General features: G+C 42.9%; 1 protein-coding gene across 8 annotated transcripts in view; it reads right to left on the bottom strand.

Annotated features, from left to right (window-relative positions):
- Nucleotides 1–8,697: 8,697 nt before the first annotated feature.
- Nucleotides 8,698–24,416, bottom strand: part of LOC115226098 (RNA-binding protein 39) — a 127,172-nt gene continuing 111,453 nt past the window's right edge. For 7 of the 8 annotated variants that reach the window (XM_029797079.2, XM_029797078.2, XM_029797081.2 and 4 more), the window contains 8 exons: nucleotides 23,930–24,184; nucleotides 22,763–22,880; nucleotides 21,084–21,374; nucleotides 20,174–20,239; nucleotides 17,473–17,677; nucleotides 14,847–15,282; nucleotides 11,981–12,165; nucleotides 8,698–9,511 (listed from right to left, as the gene is read on the bottom strand). In XM_029797079.2, coding sequence (XP_029652939.1) covers nucleotides 9,351–9,511; nucleotides 11,981–12,165; nucleotides 14,847–15,282; nucleotides 17,473–17,677; nucleotides 20,174–20,239; nucleotides 21,084–21,374; nucleotides 22,763–22,880; nucleotides 23,930–24,184 — 1,717 coding nt within the window. In that variant the 3' untranslated portion in view covers nucleotides 8,698–9,350. The remainder of the gene's footprint in view (nucleotides 9,512–11,980; nucleotides 12,166–14,846; nucleotides 15,283–17,472; nucleotides 17,678–20,173; nucleotides 20,240–21,083; nucleotides 21,375–22,762; nucleotides 22,881–23,929; nucleotides 24,185–24,416) is intronic. The other variant, XM_029797080.2, reaches the window with a different exon arrangement.

The following is a 24,416-nucleotide window of genomic DNA, read 5'->3' as shown; positions in this document are numbered from 1 at the left end:
GAGCGAGGTTGATGCTATGTAAACGGAACGAACACACGTCCACAGAGCGAGGTTGATGCTATGTAGACGGAACGAACACACGTACACAGAGCGAGGTTGATGCTATGTAAACGGAACGAACACACGTACACAGAGCGAGGTTGATGCTATGTAGACGGAACGAACACACGTACACAGAGCGAGGTTGATGCTATGTAAACGGAACGAACACACGTACACAGACAGAGCGAGGTTGATGCTATGTAGACGGAACGAACACACGTACACAGAGCGAGGTTGATGCTATGTAAACGGAACGAACACACGTACACAGAGCGAGGTTGATGCTATGTAGACGGAACGAACACACGTACACAGAGCGAGGTTGATGCTATGTAGACGGAACGAACACACGTACACAGAGCGAGGTTGATGCTATGTAAACGGAACGAACACACGTACAGAGAGCGAGGTTGATGCTATGTAGACGGAACGAACACACGTACACAGAGCGAGGTTGATGCTATGTAACGGAACGAACACACGTACACAGAGCGAGGTTGATGCTATGTAGACGGAACGAACACACGTACACAGAGCGAGGTTGATGCTATGTAAACGGAACGAACACACGTACACACAGAGCGAGGTTGATGCTATGTAGACGGAACGAACACACGTACACAGAGCGAGGTTGATGCTATGTAAACGGAACGAACACACGTACACAGACAGCGAGGTTGATGCTATGTAAACGGAACGAACACACGTACACAGAGAGCGAGGTTGATGCTATGTAAACGGAACGAACACACGTACACAGACAGAGCGAGGTTGATGCTATGTAGACGGAACGAACACACGTACACAGAGCGAGGTTGATGCTATGTCTACGGAACGAACACACGTACACAGAGCGAGGTTGATGCTATGTAAACGGAACGAACACACGTACACAGAGCGAGGTTGATGCTATGTCTACGGAACGAACACACGTACACAGAGCGAGGTTGATGCTATGTAAACGGAACGAACACACGTACACAGAGCGAGGTTGATGCTATGTAGACGGAACGAACACAAGTACACAGAGCGAGGTTGATGCTATGTAAACGGAACGAACACACGTACACAGAGCGAGGTTGATGCTATGTAAACGGAACGAACACACGTACACAGAGCGAGGTTGATGCTATGTAAACGGAACGAACACACGTACACAGAGCGAGGTTGATGCTATGTAAACGGAACGAACACACGTACACAGAGCGAGGTTGATGCTATGTAGACGGAACGAACACACGTACACAGAGCGAGGTTGATGCTATGTAGACGGAACGAACACACGTACACAGAGCGAGGTTGATGCTATGTAAACGGAACGAACACACGTACACAGAGCGATGTTGATGCTATGTAAACGGAACGAACACACGTACACAGAGCGAGGTTGATGCTATGTAAACGGAACGAACACACGTACACAGAGCGAGGTTGATGCTATGTAAACGGAACGAACACACGTACACAGAGCGAGGTTGATGCTATGTAGACGGAACGAACACACGTACACAGAGCGAGGTTGATGCTATGTAGACGGAACGAACACACGTACAGAGAGCGAGGTTGATGCTATGCAGACAGAACGAACACACGTACACAGAGCGAGGTTGATGCTATGTAGACGGAACGAACACACGTACACAGAGCGAGGTTGATGCTATGTAAACGGAACGAACACACGTACACAGAGCGAGGTTGATGCTATGTAAACGGAACGAACACACGTCCACAGTGCGAGGTTGATGCTATGTAGACGGAACGAACACACGTACACAGAGCGAGGTTGATGCTATGCAGACAGAACGAACACACGTACACAGAGCGAGGTTGATGCTATGTAGACGGAACGAACACACGTACACAGAGCGAGGTTGATGCTATGTAAACGGAACGAACACACGTACACAGAGCGAGGTTGATGCTATGTAGACGGAACGAACACACGTACACAGAGCGAGGTTGATGCTATGTAAACGGAACGAACACACGTACACAGAGCGAGGTTGATGCTATGTAGACGGAACGAACACACGTACACAGAGCGAGGTTGATGCTATGTAGACGGAACGAACACACGTACACAGAGCGAGGTTGATGCTATGTCTACGGAACGAACACACGTACACAGAGCGAGGTTGATGCTATGTAAACGGAACGAACACACGTACACAGAGCGAGGTTGATGCTATGTCTACGGAACGAACACACGTACACAGAGCGAGGTTGATGCTATGTAGACGGAACGAACACAAGTACACAGAGCGAGGTTGATGCTATGTAACGGAACGAACACACGTACACAGAGCGAGGTTGATGCTATGTAAACGGAACGAACACACGTACACAGAGCGAGGTTGATGCTATGTAAACGGAACGAACACACGTACACAGAGCGAGGTTGATGCTATGTAAACGGAACGAACACACGTACACAGAGCGAGGTTGATGCTATGTAAACGGAACGAACACACGTACACAGAGCGAGGTTGATGCTATGTAAACGGAACGAACACACGTACACAGAGCGAGGTTGATGCTATGTAAACGGAACGAACACACGTACACAGAGCGAGGTTGATGCTATGTAAACGGAACGAACACACGTACACAGACAGAGCGAGGTTGATGCTATGTAGACGGAACGAACACAAGTACACAGAGCGAGGTTGATGCTATGCAGACAGAACGAACACACATACACAGAGCGAGGTTGATGCTATGTAAACGGAACGAACACACGTACACAGACAGAGCGAGGTTGATGCTATGTAGACGGAACGAACACACGTACACAGACAGAGCGAGGTTGATGCTATGTAGACGGAACGAACACACATACACAGAGCGCGGTTGATGCTATGTAGACGGAACGAACACACGAACACAGACAGAGCGCGGTTGATGCTATGTAGACGGAACGAACACACATACACAGAGCGTGGTTGATGCTATGTAGACGGAACGAACACACGAACACAGACAGAGCGCGGTTGATGCTATGTAGACGGAACGAACACACGTACACAGACAGAGCGCGGTTGATGCTATGTAGACGGAACGAACACACGTACACAGACAGAGCGCGGTTGATGCTATGTAGACGGAACGAACACACATACACAGAGCGCGGTTGATGCTATGTAGACGGAACGAACACACGAACACAGACAGAGCGCGGTTGATGCTATGTAAACAGAACGAACACACGTACACAGAGCGCGGTCGATGCTTTGTCTACGGAACGAACACACATACACAGAGATGTCATCCTTATAGCATAGATAAGCAGGCTTTGATCAAATCAACGGGACGGACACACTGACACAGCCATGCAGTACAGATACATGCGCACACGCAATCACACACACATTATTTTCTACTCTAGGCACAAGGCCCGAAATTTACAGTAGGCGCCGGAGTGGCTGTGTGGTAAGTAGCTTGATCACCAACCACATGGTTCCAGGCTCAGTCCCACTGCGTGGCATCTTGGGCAAGTGTCTTCTACTATAGGCTCAGGCCGACCAAATCCTTGTGAGTTGATTTGGTAGACGAAACTGAAAGAAGCCCGTCGTATATATGTATATATATGTATATATGTGTGTGTCTGTGTTTGTCCCCCTAGCATTGCTTGACAACCGATGCTGGTGTGTTTATGTCCCCGTCACTTTGCGGTTCGGCAAAAGAGACCGATAGAATAAGTACTGGGCTTACAACTTTTAAGGGTTTTTTTTTCTGTTATGTTATTATGCACTCGTACGAGCGATAGCGAGGGTCATAAACCTCGCCGAGACGAATGAGGAAATCGTTACCAAATTCGATCTTCCGCCGATCCGGCCGGGAACTGTTCGATGTCACGACACGGCAGGATATCTGAAAAGTGTTACTTAGGGAAACATTTTTAATGCTGTGTATTGTGCCTGCCAATCGAAGCTTCGCCGTAGTCATTTCGAGAAAATGCGCTTGGGCCAACGCGAGTGTGTATGTCCATCTGTTGTTAAGTTGACAATATACAACTGCTCTATCGTTCCACCACCGCTTATATCTCTCTAGGATATTTAGAAATTAAATATTTCTAATTTTGGTGATCAGTGAATAAACTTCACTGAGATATATATATATATATATATATATATATATATATATATATATATATATATATATATATATATATATATATATATATATAGATATATATATGTATATATATATATATATATATATATATATATATGTATATATATATATATATATATATATGTATGTATATATATATATATATATATATATGTATATATATATATATATTATGTATGTATATATATATATAGTATGTATGTATATATATATATATATGTATATATATATATATGTATGTATATATATATGTATGTATATATATATATATGTATGTATATATATATATATGTATGTATATATATATATATATGTATGTATATATATATATGTATGTATATATATATATATATATGTATGTATATATATATATTATGTATGTATATATATATATATATGTATGTATATATATATATATGTATGTATATATATATATATATGTATGTATATATATATATATATGTATGTATGTATGTATATATATATATATATATGTATGTATATATATATATATATATATATATATATATATATGTATATGTGTTTGGAGGCGCAATGGCCCAGTGGTTAGGGCAGCGGACTCGCGGTTTCGACTCACAGACCGGGCGTTGTGAGTGTTTATTGAGCGAAAACACCTAAAGCTCCACGAGGCTCCGGCAGGGGATGGTGGTGATCCCTGCTGTACTCTTTCACCACAACTTTCTCTCACTCTTACTTCCTGTTTCTGTTGTACCTGTATTTCAAAGGTCCGGTCTTGTCACTCTCTGTGTCACGCTGAATATTCCCGAGAACTACGTTAAGGGTACACGTGTCTGTGGAGTGCTCAGCCAACTCTATCACATCGCATTTCTTCCTCGCTTTTATACGGTAAAGTACTTCGAGTTACCTCCCTTAACTTCCAAATCTTAATTCGTAATATCTTTTACTTATTTCACTAATTGCACTGTGGCTATGTTGGGGCACTGTCTTAGAAGAAATTTTAGTCAACCGAATCGACCCCCAGTACTTCTTTTTTTGTTGCTTAGCCTCGTACTTATTTTATCGGTATCTTTCGCCGATCCACGGTTGTCAAGCGGTAGTAGGGGAGACACCACACATACACACAATCGTACCTCACCTTAGGACGTTGGTTGGTTCGAAAAGCAACTTAAGTTGAAATAACCATTATTTAATTATATTACTCTTTTACTTCTTTCAGTCATTTGACTGCGGCCATGCTGGAGCACCGCCTTTATAGTCGAGCAAATCGACCCCTAGTACTTATTCTATCGGTCTCTTGTGCCGAACCGCTAAGTTACGGGGACGTAAACACACCAGCATCGGTTGTCAAGCGATGTTGGGGGGGACTAACACAGACACACAAACATACACACACACCTCGTGTGTACCGTTGGCGATTTTTTTTCCTCTGTCTTCCCTTCTCTGGATCTTTCCTTCTATGTTTCCGACGAAGAGCTCCGCTCGAAACATTAAACCCTCATTTCTTGAGCGTCCAATAATACTATATTTGTTCCACGTCCTCGCGTTGTTGTGTTTTCTTGTTTGGATTAACTATATATATATAATATATATATATATACGACGGGCTTCTTTCAGTTTCCGTCTACCAAATCCAGTCACAAAGCTTTGGTCAGCCCGAGGCTATAGCAGAAGACACTTGCCCAAGGTGCCACGCTGTGGGACTGAACCCGGAACCACGTCGCTGGATAGCAAGCTACTTACCACACAGCCACTCCTGAATTTTTTTAGTAAATTGTATTTATTTATCAGTTAAACATATACATGTGGAGTCGCAATGGCCGAGTGGTTAGGGCAGCGGACTCGCGGTTTCGATTCCCAGACCGGGCGTTGTGATGTTTATTGAGCGAAAACACCTAAAGCTCCACGAGGCTCTGGCAGGGGATGGTGGTGATCCCTGCTGTACTCTTTCACCACAACTTTCTCTCACTCTTACTTCCTGTTTCTGTTGTACCTGTATTGCAAAGGGCCGGCCTTGTCACTCTGAATATCCCCGAGAACTACGTTAAGGGTACACGTGTCTGTGGAGTGCTCAGCCACTTACACGTTAATTTCACGAGCAGGCTGTTCCGTTGATTCGGATCAACCGGAACCCTCGTCGTCGTAACCGACGGAGTGCTTCCTAATTCCTTAAACATACGTGTATGTGCTTGTGCGTGCAAGCACAAACACACACACACACACACAGAGGCAATATTTTCAAATGAGACAGAACAACATTTCTGATTCTTCAGGTATGTATGTACAAATATTTACTGGATTGCTGACTTTTATCAACACTTTCTCCCATTCTGTTGATGCACCATTTTCTAGCATTGATAAAACTGCCAGCATTTTTGACAACATGGGTATTACTCTTTTACTTGTTTCAGTCATTTGACTGCGGCCATGCTGGAGCACCGCCTTTAATCGAGCAACTCGACCCTGGGACTTATTCTTTTGTAAGCCCAGTACTTATTCTATCGGTCTCTTTTGCCGAACCGCTAGGTAACGGGTACGTAAACACACTAGCATCGGTTGTCAAGCAATGCTAGGGGGACAAACACAGACACACAAACATACACATATATATATACATATATACGACGGGCTTCTTTCAGTTTCCGTCTACCAAATCCACTCACAAGGCATTGGTCGGCCCGGGGCTATAGCAGAAGACACTTGCCCAAGATGCCACGCAGTGGGACTGAACCCAGAGCCATGTGGTTGGTTAGCAAGCTACTTACCACACTGCCACTCCTGCGCCTAGTTATTAATAATGCTGAAAAGATGTTTCAGCTATTTTGACTGTCCACTTATTGTTTTCTTGCTTTCAGGATAGGTTAAATAAGGTGACCTTTATTTCGAAGACACATGGTTTCGTAACAGCGAAAAAATACCTCAGTAGAATTCTGGTTTAAACACCCCATATCAACCATCATAATGTCTTTACATTCTTAAAATTTTCAAAACATTTTTGCACGTTTGTGTTCTATACACAGGAAATCATACAACTATGAAAAACAAGAAAAATTGCTTTGCAAGATTTAAGGGCGATTTGACCGTTGTCTTTAGCACATCCCACGACCACCCAATACCTTCCTCGTTTCTTTGTCATGCTGACATGTATTAATGTTTATCAATATTTTCTCCCCATAAGCACATTTACTGGAATGACGATGCACCCAAGGGTGGTTCATTGTTGGGATTTAAGTAAAAAATTCAAATGTCCATGTTTTAAAATGATTGAAAAAAATTCAAAAGAGTGGAAATTTTACAATTCAATGGTCGATCAACGAAAGCTGGAAGTCTTCGACAATGACTGCCTCTGGGGCTTTCTTCGCTGCTGTCGGGTGGATCGAGTTCCCACCACCAATCTCTGCGGCCCCTTCCATCTGTCCTTCTGCAACGGCACTTGCGGTGGTTTGGCCATGCATGTAGGCGTCCAGTGGGTGAACTGAGCCGTGATGTCCTTCTCCCGACTCGAGGAAACGTGCGGGCGGGCAGCTGAAGACCTGGGTTACAACAATCAAGGTGGACCTCTCTGTGCTCACGGGACCGCAGGTGGTCAGCCTGCGCCGATGGAACCATGACTGGCTCGATATCTCCAGTGAACTGGCACAGGACCGTCGTGCATGGGCTGCCATGGTTTGAGATGCCTCAAGGGTGGTAGAAGAAGTCGACTCAACCCGCCCAGGGTGAATGTCGCAACAAGTACAAGTAAATTTTACAATTTGAGGAGACGGGATGAAAATAAAATTTTTTCATAACCATATGAATTCCCATTTGTAGAACACAAATTCACAAAAATTTTTTTTAAATTCCAAACAATTTTTAAAAAAAAGGAATTTTGAGGTGCTTAACCCTTTCGTTACTGTATTTATTTTGCGATGCTCTGTGTTTCTTTCAATTAATTTTAAATATAACAAAGAATTAAGTAAAATAACTTAGTTATCATTCAGCTAGTGTTAGGAACATAAATTGTGACTAAGGTTTGGTGGAAGATTTTAATTCAAAACTTTTGAAAACAAGACATTTGTATTACAGAACCAGAGGTGGTTTCAACCAGGTTGGTATCAAAAGGGTTAAAAATATCATGGTGACTTGAACCCTTTTGTTACCATATTTCTGTTGTGATGCTCTGTGTTTCTTTCAATTACTTTAAATATAACAAAGAATTTAGTAAAATAACTTAGTTATCATTAAACTAGTGTTAGGAACATAAATTGTTTGGTGGAAGATTTTAATCCCAAACTTATGAAAACAAGACATTTGTACTCAGAGCCAGAGCCGGTTTGGTAACGAAAGGGTTAAACCAGAATTCCACCAACATTTACCTCTGTCCCATACTAACATGGGAAAGAAAACCTACAGTAAAACAAGTCATCCCTAGCTACCTACCTGGATGTCATAAATCCACTTACCTGTGTACACACAATAAGAGTACCCAAGTATCAGCTGACCTGAGGGGGGGGGGGGTTAAAACAACAATTAATAAAAGAAAAGAAACAACAAACAAAAAGATGTCTCCAAAGTTGTTTTAATTATTAGTTAATGAATCATTAAAGAGAAGCACATAGAAAAAAAAAAGGTTTTACTAAACATATCTTTACAGTTTTTGTTTTGTTTTTTTTAATTTTGAGAAGTGGGGGAGTAGCAGTAGGAAGAGGAGGAACTGAAGGATGATGTTGGAGGTGGAGTGGGGCAGGCTGCAGTAAGGGTGGGTGATCATGACAGGAGAGGGGGAAAGGAACAGGAGAGGAGCAAAATAAGTGGCATTCGATGAAGTGAAAATTTATGAGTGATGAATGGCCCACCTCTTCTTCCTCCCCTCCACCCCAACAAACAACTTATCTCACATAAAATTAGAGAGGGAGAGAGAGAGAGAGAATGAGAGGCTGGTGAGGAATTGAGAGGAAGAGGAGAAAGGAAAGAGACCGTCCCCAGGGATGAGAGACAGACAGACAGACAGAAAGGTGATTGCAGGAGATGAAAAGAAAATAGAGGAGGTACAAGGAAGAAAGAGATGGTGATGAATTAAAAATTGAAAAGTATTACAGTAAAAGAGAAAGTGAAGGCGAAGGAGGAGGAGATAAGTTATGGTGGTGGTGGTCGGAGGAGAAGGAAGAGGTGGAGATGGAAGTGGTGGTGGTGGTGGTGGTGGTGTTGAGCGTGGATCACCGTGAAATATTGGGAGGCATCCCAGGGTAGAGTGCCGTCCCATAACTGTACTGGAGAGCCTGAGTGGAGGGCAATAGGAGTTGGTTTGCGCGGACTGCCTCTGGAAACAAAGCGTGATAGTTGGGCAGTGGCACATACGCAGCAGTTATCAGCTTGCCTGAAAAATAAGAATAATAATAATAATAATATTATTGAGGAATAAATAATAAATTTAGTAAATAAAAAACAATAATAATCCTATTCCATATTTAAGAGATGAGGAATTAGGTACATTATTTACAATTGACGAACATATGGCGCAGGAGTGGCTGTGTGGTAAGTAGTTTGCTTACCAACCACGTGGATCCGGGTTCAATCCCACTGCGTGGCATCTTGGGCAAGTGTCTTCTACTATAGCCTCGGGCCGACCATAGCCTTGTGAGTGGATTTGGTAGATGGAAACTGAAAGAAGCCCGTCGTATATATATATATATATATATATATATGTGTGTGTGTTTGTGTGTCCGTGTTTGTACCCCTAGCACTGCTTGACAATCGATACTGGTGTGTTTACGTCCCCGTCACTTAGCGGTTCGGCAAAAGAGGCCGATAGAATAAGTACTGGGCTTACAAAGAATAAGTCCCGGGGTCGATTTGCTCGACTAAAGGCGGTGCTCCAGCATGGCCGCAGTCAAATGACTGAAACAAGTAAAAGAATAAAAGAAAAAAGAATATGGCATAGTGGTTAAGAGCACGGGCTACTAACCCCAAGATTCCAAGTTCAATTCCAGGCAGTGAACTGAATAATAATAACAACAACATCGAAAAATACCTTAGTAATGAGAACCCAGGTTCAAAATTTCCCCAAGACACCTGATGAAGGCTGGAGGGTATATCAGCCGAAATAATAATAATCTTTTCTACTATAAACACAAGGCCTAATAATAATTTTATTATAGGCACAAAGTCTGAAAGTTTTTTTGGGTTCTCAGAGGCAATGACGAATGACTGAGATGTTATAATATGTTATATATAAAAGTGAGGTTGTGTGCTGTCTGTCTCCTACGATTTAGATTCCTAACTACTCCCACATTTTGCGGTGCAGTTTAACCAAAACCGGGTATCTTATAGTCGTGATTCATACCGAGCCCCATCTGGGTATTAGCGCGCGTCTACAATGAGTCTACGATTTAAAAAAAAATTTACCATCATTTTTTCCCATTTTTAATGTATTTTTGGCATATATAAGGGAAGTAACTCTCTAAAAATTTATTATTAAATCTCAGAACGTAAAAAGCTACAGTAACACCCCCCGCCTTTGTGGTTAGCCATATTGAGATGGCTATTATACTTTACATCTCTAAAAATGCTTATATAGTTATTTCCCTTACAAACCCGAGCAACGCCGGGCGATACTGCTAGTATGTTATAATTTAGAGTACACAGTAAAAAGTTGAATACTTTTTTTCACCCTTGCCACTACCGTTGGTATAAGGTTTACACTTAACTAAGATCTTCCAATGTGTGTATGTAGATGTTGTGAATGCAGGAGGTTTATGTCTATGTATTGTGAGAATATGGTTGAGTGTATTTTTATCTTTTTATCTTTTCTACCTATTAGAGTAACTTCCCTCTTATTCAACGTTTTTTTTTTCATAGCGTCTGTTGCCATTAATAGCCAACAAGAATGTATCATAGCTCCTCGATCTAACATTCGAAACTCCGAGTACAATAATGACAACTTTTTACTGTTTATTCTAAATTATAACATAGGTGTGTCTGTCTGTCCCTCCACCATCGGTTGACAACTAATGTTGGTGTGTGTAACTTAGTGCTTCAGCACAAGAGACCGATACGATAAGTACTAGGCTTACAAAGAATAAGTGCTGGGGCCCATTTGTTTGATTAAAGGCTGTGCTCCAGCATGGCTACAGTCAAATGACAAATAAAAGAATAGAAGAAAAGCCAAAGAAAGACAGGATGTTGATCGCCACAACACCTGTGACCATATACAGCTGCTTCATCTGCGGCTAAGCAACAAGGATGGATACGCTATGTTCCACGAGAGGTGGAGCATCTTTGACCATAGGTCAGCTGATTCAAGAACTGACAAGAGGAGTGGGGGGGAAGCAACAACAAAAAAGGGCACAAAGTCCTAAATACACCCTTTTTTCTCTTTTCTCTTTTTTACTTGTTTCAGTCATGCTGGAGCACCGCCTTTAGTCGAGCAAATCGACCCCGGGATTTATTCTTTGTAAGCCCAGTACTTATTCTATCGGTCTCTTTTGCCGAACTGCTAGGTGACGGGGACGTAAACACACCAGCATTGGTTGTCAAGCAATGCTAGGGGGACAAACACAGACACACAAACACATATATATATATACATATACACGACAGGCTTCTTTCAGTTTCCGTCTACCAAATCCACTCACAAGGCTTTGGTCGGCCTGAGGCTATAGCAGAAGACACTTGCCCAAGATGCCACGCAGTGGGACTGAACCCGGAACCATGTGGTTGGTAAGCAAGCTACTTACCACACAGCCACTCCTTTTTATGAATCTGAAAAAAAAACTAATATTTTCACAGCTGGACCAGCTACCACCACACAAATGGCCTAAGGCTAAACAACAGCAAAAGTGCTTACCTGCAAAATATCTGCCATGCAGCGCATTGACAGATGCGACTGCTGCTGCAATATTGGGACACTTTACATAGACATTGCCCAGTACAGAAGCTTTGTCCACATAGATGTGCACTACACCACCGTGTTTGTTGCACTCCTCAATGACATCATCTCGGATCTCTTGATCCCAGTTCACCTTGGATTCCCTACAAAAGGAAGAAGAGACGTCATAGTTAGAGAGAGCAGGGAGACAGAGGCACAGAGAGAGAGAGGGAGAGATAAAGGGAAAGGGAGAAGCAGAAAGGTAGAGAAAGAGGGGAAGATGAAGAGAGAAAGTGAGATAAAAAACAGAGAAAAGAAGAGGGAAAGAGAGTATGGAGAGAGATAAAGAGAAAGAGGGGATGACAGCGAGAGAGAGAGAGAGAGAGGGGGGTAGATGAAGAGAGAGAGAGAGAGAGGGAAAGGGAGAGGCAGAAAGGTAGAGAAAGAGGGGAAGATGAAGAGAGAGAAAGTGAGATAAAAACAGAGAAAAGGAGAGGGAAAGAGAGTATGGGGAGAGATAAAGAAAAAGAGAGAAAGAGGGGGTAGATGAAGAGACAGAAACAGAGACAGAGGGAAATAAAGATGAGAATAAAAAGGAGGGGAGATGGAAAGAGAGAGATAGAAGAGAAGGAGAGAATATACAAACATGAAGACAAGGGAGTCCGTATATGGTATCTCAACTAGCAAGACATAACAGCCACCACCACCAACACCACTACTATGACAATCAACAATAACACAAAAAGCAAGACTACATGCCTTTGACTCGCTAGATCTAGCAGCTAAATCTTGCTAAAAATTGAACGGCTCCTGTCTTGAACAAAAGAAGGATACGCTGGATAACACAGCCACTAAACAGACAAGATAGTCATGAGCAGAACACTTGCAACCTTTTACAGTGTTTGGCCATTGTTGATGTGCTTAACCCTTTAGCATTCAAATTAATGTCAAAAGTAATCCTTATTCATTTACATTTTTTAAAAGTTCATCTGGTATTATCTTGTAGCTTCAAGATTTGAAAGATGTAATTGTTTATTCGTAGAATGACATTGTAGGGTAAGTGTGAGATACTGTTTCTGGCCAGTTTGAGCATAAAATGAGCAGAATATTTGGGCCGGATATAGCCAGTTTAACCCTTTAGTATTTAAACCGGCCATATCCGGCCAAAATAACTAATCTGTTTTATGTTCAAACTGACCAGATCCAGGCTCTCACACCTACCCTACAATGTTATTCTACATTAAATAATTACACCATCAAGATCTTGAAGATATGAGATAATGCATGATTAATCCAAATCAATGGGAATCAATAAGCATTATGTTTGATTAAATAATCTGAACACTAAAGGGTTAAAAATAAAATATGCCCAGTTATTGCAAAAGATCAGAGAAACTGGTTGAGGAGAGGAAATACTATGTCGACAATGTGATGATATATAGCTTCATGGTTAAGTTGTTACACTCATGGTCATAAAAATCATAGTTTCAATTCCTGGACATGGCACTACATTGTGTTTTTGAGTAAAACACTTCATTTCACATTGCTCCAGTCCACTCAGCTGTAAAGGAGTACCAGCAATAGCTGTGAAGCTAACCCTGCAATGGTCTGTGATGTGTCCCATGATGACGGCATATTTCATCATCTTACAGACTGGTCCTTCGCCGACCGTGTCAGTCCACTTCTCACCTACAGGTGTCTGCCACAACAGTCTTTACTTGTACTTGTGGCGATATTCACCCTGGGTGGGTTGAGTCGGCTTCTTCTACTTATGGAAGAAGTTTCGTGGGAATATGTGGATTTCACAAGCGGTCCCCAACAATCTCGCATGTGGAGACATCCTGTTTGCCGCAGATTGTCCGCAGACGCAGGGACAGAACAACCAAGGAGCCGCCGGTTGCCGAAGCAGACACTCTGAGAATTTTCACCAGAGCCCCATCTGCTGGGTTGTGGCCCTAATACCACTTGGTGTCAGACCAATCCGCCTTAGGTGGCCCTACCAGGAACTGAAGTTCCCGACGGCATAGCTCTGACACTACCATTGCCAGCATCCCCACCACGGTGAGGAGGGGATGGACTTTGGGGACAAAAGTCTGGCATCTTGTTAAGAGGGTCAATGTTGTAATTTCACTTATGTGGGCTAAGCTTGACTTTATGAAATCTAGGGTTTGTGACAGGCATACCCTAATGTAATGTCCATTCAGCATAGAAAGGGCAGATGAGAAAACAATGATAAGGTCGGTGATGGTCACCATCTGGTATGTCACCTGATTAACGGGTCAGCAAGATCAGGAATGAATTAGCAATAAACAACAAAAAGGTTAAAAATGGTGTACTCACTCACGAAGAAGGGTCAAACATGTTAGCCAACATGAAACACTGTGTGGGGATTGGTGGTCGCATTAGCAGCCTGTGTGGGCTGACCTGTGGTAGTACTGCCGCCTGCTACCACTGCTGCCACCACCACCAACGCTACAACACTGCCAACGGTGCGCAACAGCACCGACAACCGCGCGACACCACCAAGGCCTCCACTGCCGCCGCCACCGCCGGCTCCAACCACCAGCAATACTTCCGCTGGCACCACAGCCAGCAACACCAACCGTGCCGAACTGGTCAGATTGACAAAGAGCAGCAGCGCCGCTCAGCTTGACTTTATGAAATCTAGGGTTTGTGACAGGCATACCCTAATGTAATGTCCATTCAGCATAGAAAGGGCAGATGAGAAAACAATGATAAGGTCGGTGATGGTCACCATCTGGTATGTCACCTGATTAACGGGTCAGCAAGATCAGGAATGAATTAGCAAATAAAACAACAAAAAAGGTTAAAAATGTGTACTCACGAAGAAGGGTCAAACATGTTAGCCAACATGAAACACTGTGTGGGGATTGGTGGTCCATTAGCAGCCTGTGTGGGCTGACCTGTGGTAGTACTGCCGCCTGTACCACTGCTGCCACCACCACCAACGCTACCAACACTGCCAACGGTGCCAACAGCACCGACACCGCCGACACCACCAAGGCCTCCACTGCCGCCGCCACCGCCTCCACCACCAGCAATACTTCCGCTGGCACCACCAGCAGTAACACCAACCGGTGCCGAACTGGTCAGATTGACAAGAGCAGCAGCAGCCGCTGCAGCAGCGCTTGCTTGTAGCATGGGCGTTGGTGACTGGGTAGATAGATTAGGAGCTGGAGTTGGTGGTGGTGTAGCAGTGTCTCCGGATGAGTTCATGTTGAGGGCATTGGCCACATATTGTGGGATCTGGAAGCCAGTACCTACAAATAAAAAAACATACACAAACACTGATTAGTTATCTCAACACATTATAAACATTTTCATATATTTTATTCTTCATGTGAAGGCGCATGGCTCAGTGGTTAGAGCATCGAGCTTACGATCGTGAGGTTGTGAGCTCGAATCCCAGACCGGGCTGCGTGTTGTGTTCTTGAGCAAGGCACTTTATTTCACGTTGCTCCAGTTCACTCAGCTGTAGAAATGAGTTGCGACGTCACTGGTGCCAAGCTGTATCGGCCCCTTTGCCTTTCCCTTGGACAACATCGGTGACGTGGAGAGGGGAGACCGGTATGCATGGGCGACTGTTGGTCTTCCATAAACAACCTTGCCCGGATTTGTGTCTAGGAGGGTAACTTTCTAGGTGTAATCCCATGGTCTGTGTCGTGACCGAAGGGGGTCTCCGATTCTTCATTGAAAACTTTTTCACTGTTCCCGTTCTGTTAACGGCTAAGTGTTCAGGCGAGTATACTGGCATTGATGTAGCAACATTTGAAATACTGCCTAGGTAAATGCAGCTGATGAAGACTAATCAAATTTACGTTGACAAACCTATTTGAAGAGTCCGAACCCTACGTACTGCATTATCCAATTCTGGGTTGTCCATTTATCTAATGATCTTCCTAGAGAAAAAACAGTTTGATAACAATAGCCTGCACATCAGTGTTTATCTGGGGACTTGGCCTTCAGATCTGTGAGACCCACAAATGCCACTGTTAAGACCGGATTAACACTCATAAACAGATTTTCATGCCCTCATATGAGATCTTTCTCATTTTCTCAGCTGGCCCAAATGAGTTGTAACCCTGCCACCACCACCACCCCGTGTTTCACTTGGTATTTAATTTATCGACCCCCAAAAAGATGAAAAGTGATGTCCACCTCGCCAGAATTTGAACTCAGAACATAGGGGTAAACAGAACGCTGCTAAGCATTTCGCCTGGCATGCTAATGATTCTGCCAGGTTGTGGCCTGAATGATAATAATAATAATTATAATTATATAGTCAATTATAAGTCAAAATCAAAATTGATCAACATCAATGGAAATTGTAGCTGTGATACCAGTGCCGGTGGTACATAAGGGTATCATCCGAACGTGGCCGTTGCCGGCACCGCCCCGACTGGCTTCCGTGGCACGTAAAAAGCACCATCCGATCGTGGCCGTTTGCCAGCCTCGTCTGGCACCTTTGCCGGTGGCATGTAAAAAGCACCCACTACACTCATACACTCATGGAATGGTTGGTGTTAGGAAGGGCATCCAGCCGTAGAAACACTGCCAGACCAGACTGGGCCTGGTGCAGCCTTCTGGCTTCCCAGACCCCTGTTGCACCGTCCAACCCATGCCAGCATGGAAAGCGGACGCTAAACGATGATGATGAGGACGAATTATATACACAAATTCAACAATCAAATTTAGCAACACAGACATTGAGTATTCCAAACATACATACACAAATCCAGTCATCTACACCCACACACAGACGTACTTTGTAACAGTCAACTACCTACATCATCATCATCATCGTTTAACGTCCGTTCTTCATGCTAGCATGGGTTGGACGGTTCGACCGGGGATCTGGGAAGCCAGAAGGCTGCACCAGGCTCCAGTCTCATCTGGCAGTGTTTCTACAGCTGGATGCCCTTCCTAACGCCAACCACTCCATGAGTGTAGAGGGTGCTTTTTACGTGCCACCGGCACAGATGCCAGACAAGGCTTACAATGGCCACAATCAGATTGGTGCATATTACGTGCCACCTGCACGGAAGCCAGTCAAGGAGGTACTGGCATTGGCCACGATTCAGATGGTGCTTTTTACGTGCCACCGGCACGGAAGCCAGTCAAGGCAGCACTGGCATCGGCCACGATTCAGATGGTGCTTTTTACGTGCCACCGGCACGGAAGCCAGTCAAGGCAGCACTGGCATCGGCCACGATTCGGATGGTGCTTTTTACGTGCCACCGGCACAGGTGCCAGACGAGGCTGGCAACGGCCACGATTGGATTGGTGCATTTTACATGCCACCCGCACGGAAGCCAGTCAAGGCGGCGCTGGCATCGGCCACGATTTGGATGGTGCATTTTACGTGCCACCAGCACGGAAGCCAGTCTACACATACAACTATACACATAAAACCCACAGCACAACAATAGACAAAGAAAAGCAAGACGTACCTTCAGCCAACTTGGCCATAAGCTGAAGTCTGCGTGTAGCACCAAGATCAATTCCAGCCCTATCCATGTCATCACTGTCCAGTATAGAGGCCACCTGATTTTCAGCGGTTCGCTCTGTTACATGACCAACCTTCATTGGTCTACCAGCCAGTTCAAAGCCATTCAGTTGTTCCAGGGCTTTCTTTGCATCTTCAGCATCATGGAACTGTAAGGAGAGCAAGAAGGGGAAAACAAAAGGATCAGTCAGACATTAGGAAGACTACAAGAGAGAGAAACAGAGATATGGAAATAGGTTCCTTTCAAGGAAATCAATGCAGTGAGGGAAAGATAGATATATCTATTTCTTTATTACCCACAAGGGGCTAAACACAGAGGACAAACAAACGAATCAAGTCGATTATATCGACCCCAGTGCATAACTGGTACTTATTTAATCGACCCCGAAAGGATGAAAGGCAAAGTCGACCTCAGCGGAATTTGAACTCAGAACGTAAAGACAGACGAAATACCTATTTCTATTTCTTTACTACCCACAAGGGGCTAAACACAGAAGACAAACAAGGACAAACAAACGAATTAAGTCGATTATATCGACCCCAATACGTAACTGGTACTTAATTTATCGACTCTGAATGGATGAAAGGCAAAGTCGACCTCGGTGGAATTTGAACTCAGAACGTAGCGGCAGACGAAATACCTATTTCTTAACTACCCACAAGGGGCTAAACACAGAGGGGACAAACAAGGACAAACAAACGAATTAAGTCGATTACATCGACCCCAGTGCGTAACTGGTACTTATTTAATCGACCCCGAAAGGATGAAAGGCAAAGACGACCTTGGCGGAGTTTGAACTCAGAACGTAGCGACAGACGAAATACCGCTAAGCATTTCGCCTGGCGCGCCAACGTTTCAGCCAGCTCACTGCCCTGATAGATATATCTAGATACAGGTACAACTGTTCAGTTAAGAAGGTCACTTTGAAACCGCATGGTTTCAGGTTCTGCCCCACTGTGCAGCATGTTTGGAAAAGTGTATTCTACAATAGCCCTAGACTGACCAATGTTTTGTAAGTCAATTTGACAGGTAGAAACTGTGGAAGCATGTCATTTGTGTGTGCAGGAGTCTTTGTGTCTGTGTTCGTCTGAGCACCACTTGAGAAGTAGAGACAATTTCAAAATTCAAAATTTCTCCAGAGTTGGCAGGGGTTCAGGCATGGCTGTGTGGTAACATGCTTGCTTCCCAACCACATGGTTCGGCACCTTGGGCAAGTGTCTTCTACTATATAGCCTTAGGCCAATCAAATCCTAGCACATAGAAACTGAAAGAAGCCGGTCAGAGTCGAACCAGGGACAGCTGATGAAGGGGAATTTTCCTTGTATTGTTTGTCCTGTACTCTGTTTTTTGTTGTTTAAAAAAAGTCCGTTTCCTTGTTTGATTTTATGTTCCCGTCTCTCGTTGTGTTCCACATTTATTTGTGGTGTCCTGTACTCTATGCATGTATATATACATGTAGATGTAAGTATGTACATATATGTATGTATATATGCATATATTTTATTTATTTATTATATTACTATATGACCGAACGCACGCGTTATTTCTCTTCTCCAAGTTTTTTGCCAGCCTCGCCTGGCACCTGTGCAGGTGGCACGTAAAAAGCACCCACTACACTCACGGAGTGGTTGGCGTTAGGAAGGGCATCCAGCTGTAGAAACATTGCCAGATAAGACTGGAGCCTGGTGCAGCCTTCTGGCTTCCCAGATCCCCGGTCGAACCGTCCAACCCATGCTAGCATGGAGAACGGACGTTAAACGATGATGATGATGATCTGTGTCTGTGTGTGTGTATGATAAAGCAATTAATAATTGTATACAATTGACTATATAATTAGTATTATTATCATGATAATTGGCATGAATGGGTTAATGACAAGTTAGCTTGCAAAAATTGCTCAAACTTGAAATTATCTCCCCTCCTCAATTAGAGCTGGTCCTAACTGGCATTAGGTCAATTGGGTTCTCAACTAAGGACCATATACGATTTTGTTCTTAAAAATTTTTCTCCAATAAATTGATTAAATTTTTATAATATTCTCTGTTTTTCTTTTACCTGTTTCAGTCGTGTGACTGCGGCCATGCTGGTGCATCGCCTTAAGGTGCTTAATCAAAGAAGTCGGCCCCAGGACAAGCGATGGTGGGGGAACAAAACAGACACACGCATGTATGTATGTATATATACACACACACACACATGCACATATATGTATACACACACACACATGATGGGCTTCTTTCAGTTTCTGTCAACCAAATCCATGCATAAGGCTTTGGTTGGCCCAAGGCTATGGAAGACACTTGCCCAGGGTGCCAGGCGGTAGGACTGAACCCTGAACCATGTGATTATGAAGCAAGCTTCTTACGACACGGCCACGCCTACACCTCTACACAAAATAATTTAATTATTTTAGGTATGAAAAATGGTTGAGAAACGCTGCATTAGGTAATTATGATGCATCCTGGCCGGCGGCTGAAGAAAAAATAGAATAGTTGGAGATAGCCAGTGAGGTATATCCAAAATTACATAATTTTATGTGTCGATGTATCATATGGTAAAAGAGAGAGGAGGGAAGGGAGCGGAAGAGAGATAGGGAGGTGAGAGAGAGAGAGTGTGTGTTTGCGTGCATACAATCAGTACTTACTGTGATGAATCCATAGCCCTGTAATCTGCCAGACTCGTGATCCTTGATTAATTTGATGTCATCAATCTGAAACAGGAAACAAACAACAGGTGATACACCACACACGTATGACGACAATGATGGACAACAGTAGCAAATGTGAAAAAAACGGAAATCAAAATGACAATAATGATATGGAATAATTGTCATTATTTGGCTGGTGTTTAGAACACAAAATTAACAAGAAATTTTTATGGCAATTTTTCAGATCATTTTAAAACAAGAAGATTAGTATCATAGAAGCAAGAGTTGTCTCTGGTGAGTTGGTATCAAAAAGGGTTCAATGGAAATTGACACAAAACGTGAGCACAAGTCATTTGATAAGTAGTAATAGGCCATATCCTGAACGCCTTACTTCCCTGGGCATGGACACATTGAAACTCCGACGTCTGGCAGCTGACTTGGCAGACACCCATAAAATTATCAACCATCGTACAAACAATAACTCTGAGCACCTTTTCAAACTCCACCCATCTAACACCCGTGGACATATTTACAAAGTCAGAAAACAGCACAGCCCCTTCCATGACTTCAGGAAACATTTTTTCACGCTGAGAGTTGCTGAAGCATGAAACAAACTGCCGGCATCAGTTGTTAGTTGTCGGAGCACTGCATCCTTCAAAACTTCCATGCTTCCTGAGATTCGCCAACACTACACTTGATTTTCTCCCCTCCATACACACACAAGCATGTATCTGACTCATACATTGTTCGCTTTCCAGACATTTCTACATTACTGCATGTACTTTATATGCACTTTCTGACAAGTTGTGGTGCACCTGAGCAATGTATACAATAATTTCATTATTATTATTATTATTATTATTATTATAGGATGATTAGTAAGGAGGAGGAGGAAAAGGCACTTTACCTTGCCAAATGGCTCAAATATTCCTCGTAACATCTCTTCTGTGATGTTGAAGTGTAATGAACCAACGTAGAGGCGCATGGGTCCTGAGGTGCCCTTCTGTAGCGTGGCTGTTGCATTGGCTGCTCTGTTCTTTTCAGCTTGTGATGGTTGTACCATTATGGGGACACCCAACAGTCGCTGACCAGTCAAGGCCAAAGCCTTGTTCACACACTCCACATCGACAAATTCCACATAAGCAATGCCTTTCGATCGTCTTGTTTTGTTATCAGTGATAAGTCGTACATCACGAACCTATAGGGAGACAGCCAATACAGAAATGAATTTAGACAACAAAAGGAAAAAGAAAAAGTAATACAATTATTATTATTATTATTATTATTATTAATCGTTGTGAAGGCGCATGGCTCAGTGGTTAGAGCGTCGAGCTTACGATCGTCAGATTGTGAGCTCAAATCCTGGACCGGGCTGCGTGTTGTGTTCTTGAGCAAGGCACTTTATTTCACGTTGCTCCAGTTCACTCAACTGTAGAAATGAGTTGCGACATCACTGGTGCCAAGCTGTATCGGCCTCTTTGCTTTTCCCTTGGATAACATCAGTGGTGTGGAGAGGGGAAGCTGGTATGCATGGGCGACTGCTGGTCTTCCATAAACTACCTTGCCCGGACTTGTGCCTGGGAGGGTAACTTTCTAGGTGCAATCCCATTATTAATCGTTAGCATGCTGGATGAAATGCTTAGCAGTATTTTGCCCATCCCTATGTTTTGAGATCAAATTCTGCCGAGGTTTACTTTGCCTTCCATCCTTTCAGGGGTCAGTAAATTAGGTACCAGTAGAACACTGAGGTTGATGTAACTGATTCATCCCTACCCCAAAATTGCTGCCCTAGTGGAAAAATTTGAAACCATTATTACCTCTGCCTTAGCGAAGATGGAGGTATTGTTTTTAGTCGTGGTTGTTTGTTTGTCCATGGACAAGATATCTCAAGAACCGCTGGATGGATTTGGATGAAACTTTCAGGGATGTTTGGCCTCATGACTGGCAGGAACTGATAAGATTTTGGGATCGATCCAATACCAAAGTTTCTGGATAATTTTTCCAATTTAAAAAAAAAATTTTTTTTTTTAAAACTTAATTCTCGTTTGTAAGAGCAGTCGAGTTTATTTTGGATACTCTCATTTTAAAAATCAGCTCTGGCTAATCGTTGAGAGGACATTGGTTTTGCCTTGGTGGAAGTTTGCACTTTGAGTGCTCTTATTATTGTCTTCAATTATTATTAATAATAATGATATAAGTTTTTGATTGTGTGCCTATGTTAAAAAAAAATTCCCAACAAAAATGAAGGTTTGTCTGTAGCCACCACCTGCAACTAAGCGCAAAAATGAGTTGAAAATGCATGTAGAACTAATCATGATCTTCAGAAGCTGCAACAACAGCTTGTCATCAAACAACATTGTGGATATGAAAACAACTGTCAACAACGCTGACAGTAAGTGTGAACACCAACAGCAAGTGTCAATGCTTAAGGCAAGACAGTGATGACTGACACAAGCAGTGGCAGCGAAATAAAGATGACACTGTGACCAACCGTCAAATGACGGCACTCTCTCAGATAAGTAGCTCTGGAAACATTATAATTCATTGAGGAATTTGAAATCAAATAAAATAAAGCATTTCCATTACCTTCCCAACTGAGGAAAAAAATTCTTCGAGGTCTCTTGGTCTAATTCTGGCAGAGAGCTGCATGCAGAAAATGGTGCGGGCATCGCGTTCTTCGGGAGATAATTCAGGACCAGGTTCCCTAGAAACAAAAATAATAATAATGATGATAATAATATACGTTTTTGCAAAAATAATTTACCAAAACTTTATTTGCATGCAGGGTAGGCATCGCTCCTCCAATGCCATTTTTTAAAATTCATTATTGTTTAGTTCCATCAATCAAAGGTGTTCTAGCCATGTGACCATCCCAGCTTTTTGCAATACCTTGGACTACAATATCCAATACAGCATTTATAAGATAGTAGTGTTCAAGTCTTGGGTGCTATTTCTAGCAGACTCGTTTTTATGGCTAAAACTCAAGGAAGAAAAAAAGTAGTGTCCTTGCACTTTTTACTGGGTTTTCATGACAAATGGTAGAGAGGGAAGAGAAACGTCCATGGTTCCTGCAGCTAGACAGCAACACATCAAGTTATCTACCTTCATACTAGAGATAAGGACTTTAATCTTTGCTAAAATAGGGACTCCGCTAAAGACAAACCAAGGGCTAGTTGGGGCTGGTGGCTGTATTAAACCAAGACAAGGGATCACCATACCTGATGGCATAAAAGATGCACCCCAATTTCAGCAGTGGATATTCAGTAAAAAATGTTTTAAAGTCCATTTTCCATGAAAGCATGGGTTTGCTCAGAGCTGGTAATTCCAGGGCTACCCTGGGCTCCGTTGTCTGTTCTGGCATGGTTTCTATGGCTAGATGTCCTTCCTAATGCCAACCACTCCACAGAGTGTACTAATTAATATTTAAAGTAAACTAGCTGTACCTTACAAAATACGTTTGGTATAACAGAAAACATTGCATATAAAAAGTTATCCTTATGAAATCAGGTGAAATAGAAGACATTGACTGTATGGATTAAAATTAGCCTAGAGTAAGGCATAAAGGATAGAGGCCCAACTTCACATAAAGAACCTGGAGTGTTATTTTCTTTTTCTTTTTGAGATATTTTTGGAGGGGGAAACTGTATTTTGTATACTATGTAATGTAGTAACTGTAACACAGCCAATTGTGCAACTCAATGTAAACATTAGAGGTGACCATCATAGGGCTATCTTCTAAACATTACTACTTACCTGACAAATTCATAAGACCGCAGCGGACTCTTGCTCATGCTACGCCGGTACGGTTTCTCTCCACGTGCACCTCGACCCTTGTACGGTGAGCGACTTCTACTTCGCTTGGCAGTACCTGCATACCTTTCCCGGCTCCTACTTGGAGGGCTCGGAGTACGACTTCGCCTGCGTTCTTTGTCACGGCCGCTCTTTTTTTCTCGGCTACGGCTACGTTTACGTTCTGCCTTTTCACGACGGCTGCGGCGATCAGGGCTTCTTCACGAAAAGAAAAGCAAAGAAAAGCAAAAGAAAGACTTATTAAAGATGCTGCCCACAAATAAGAAAATAGTCAGGCTCCTAAAGGGAAGGAAAGAAAAAAATATTCAGCAGTTTTTACATTCAAATTATCAAACAATAATTCTAAGTAACCAGTAAATATGAAGAATACCATAGTATATCATAAGCAATATGACACTGTAGATTATGAGTTTCTTGGGTCTTTTCGGTT

This window comes from Octopus sinensis, linkage group LG29 (genome assembly GCF_006345805.1).
Source record: "Octopus sinensis linkage group LG29, ASM634580v1, whole genome shotgun sequence".
In the NCBI taxonomy this organism is placed as follows: Eukaryota; Metazoa; Mollusca; class Cephalopoda; order Octopoda; family Octopodidae; genus Octopus; species Octopus sinensis.
This window is presented reverse-complemented; position numbering and strand designations above follow the sequence as displayed.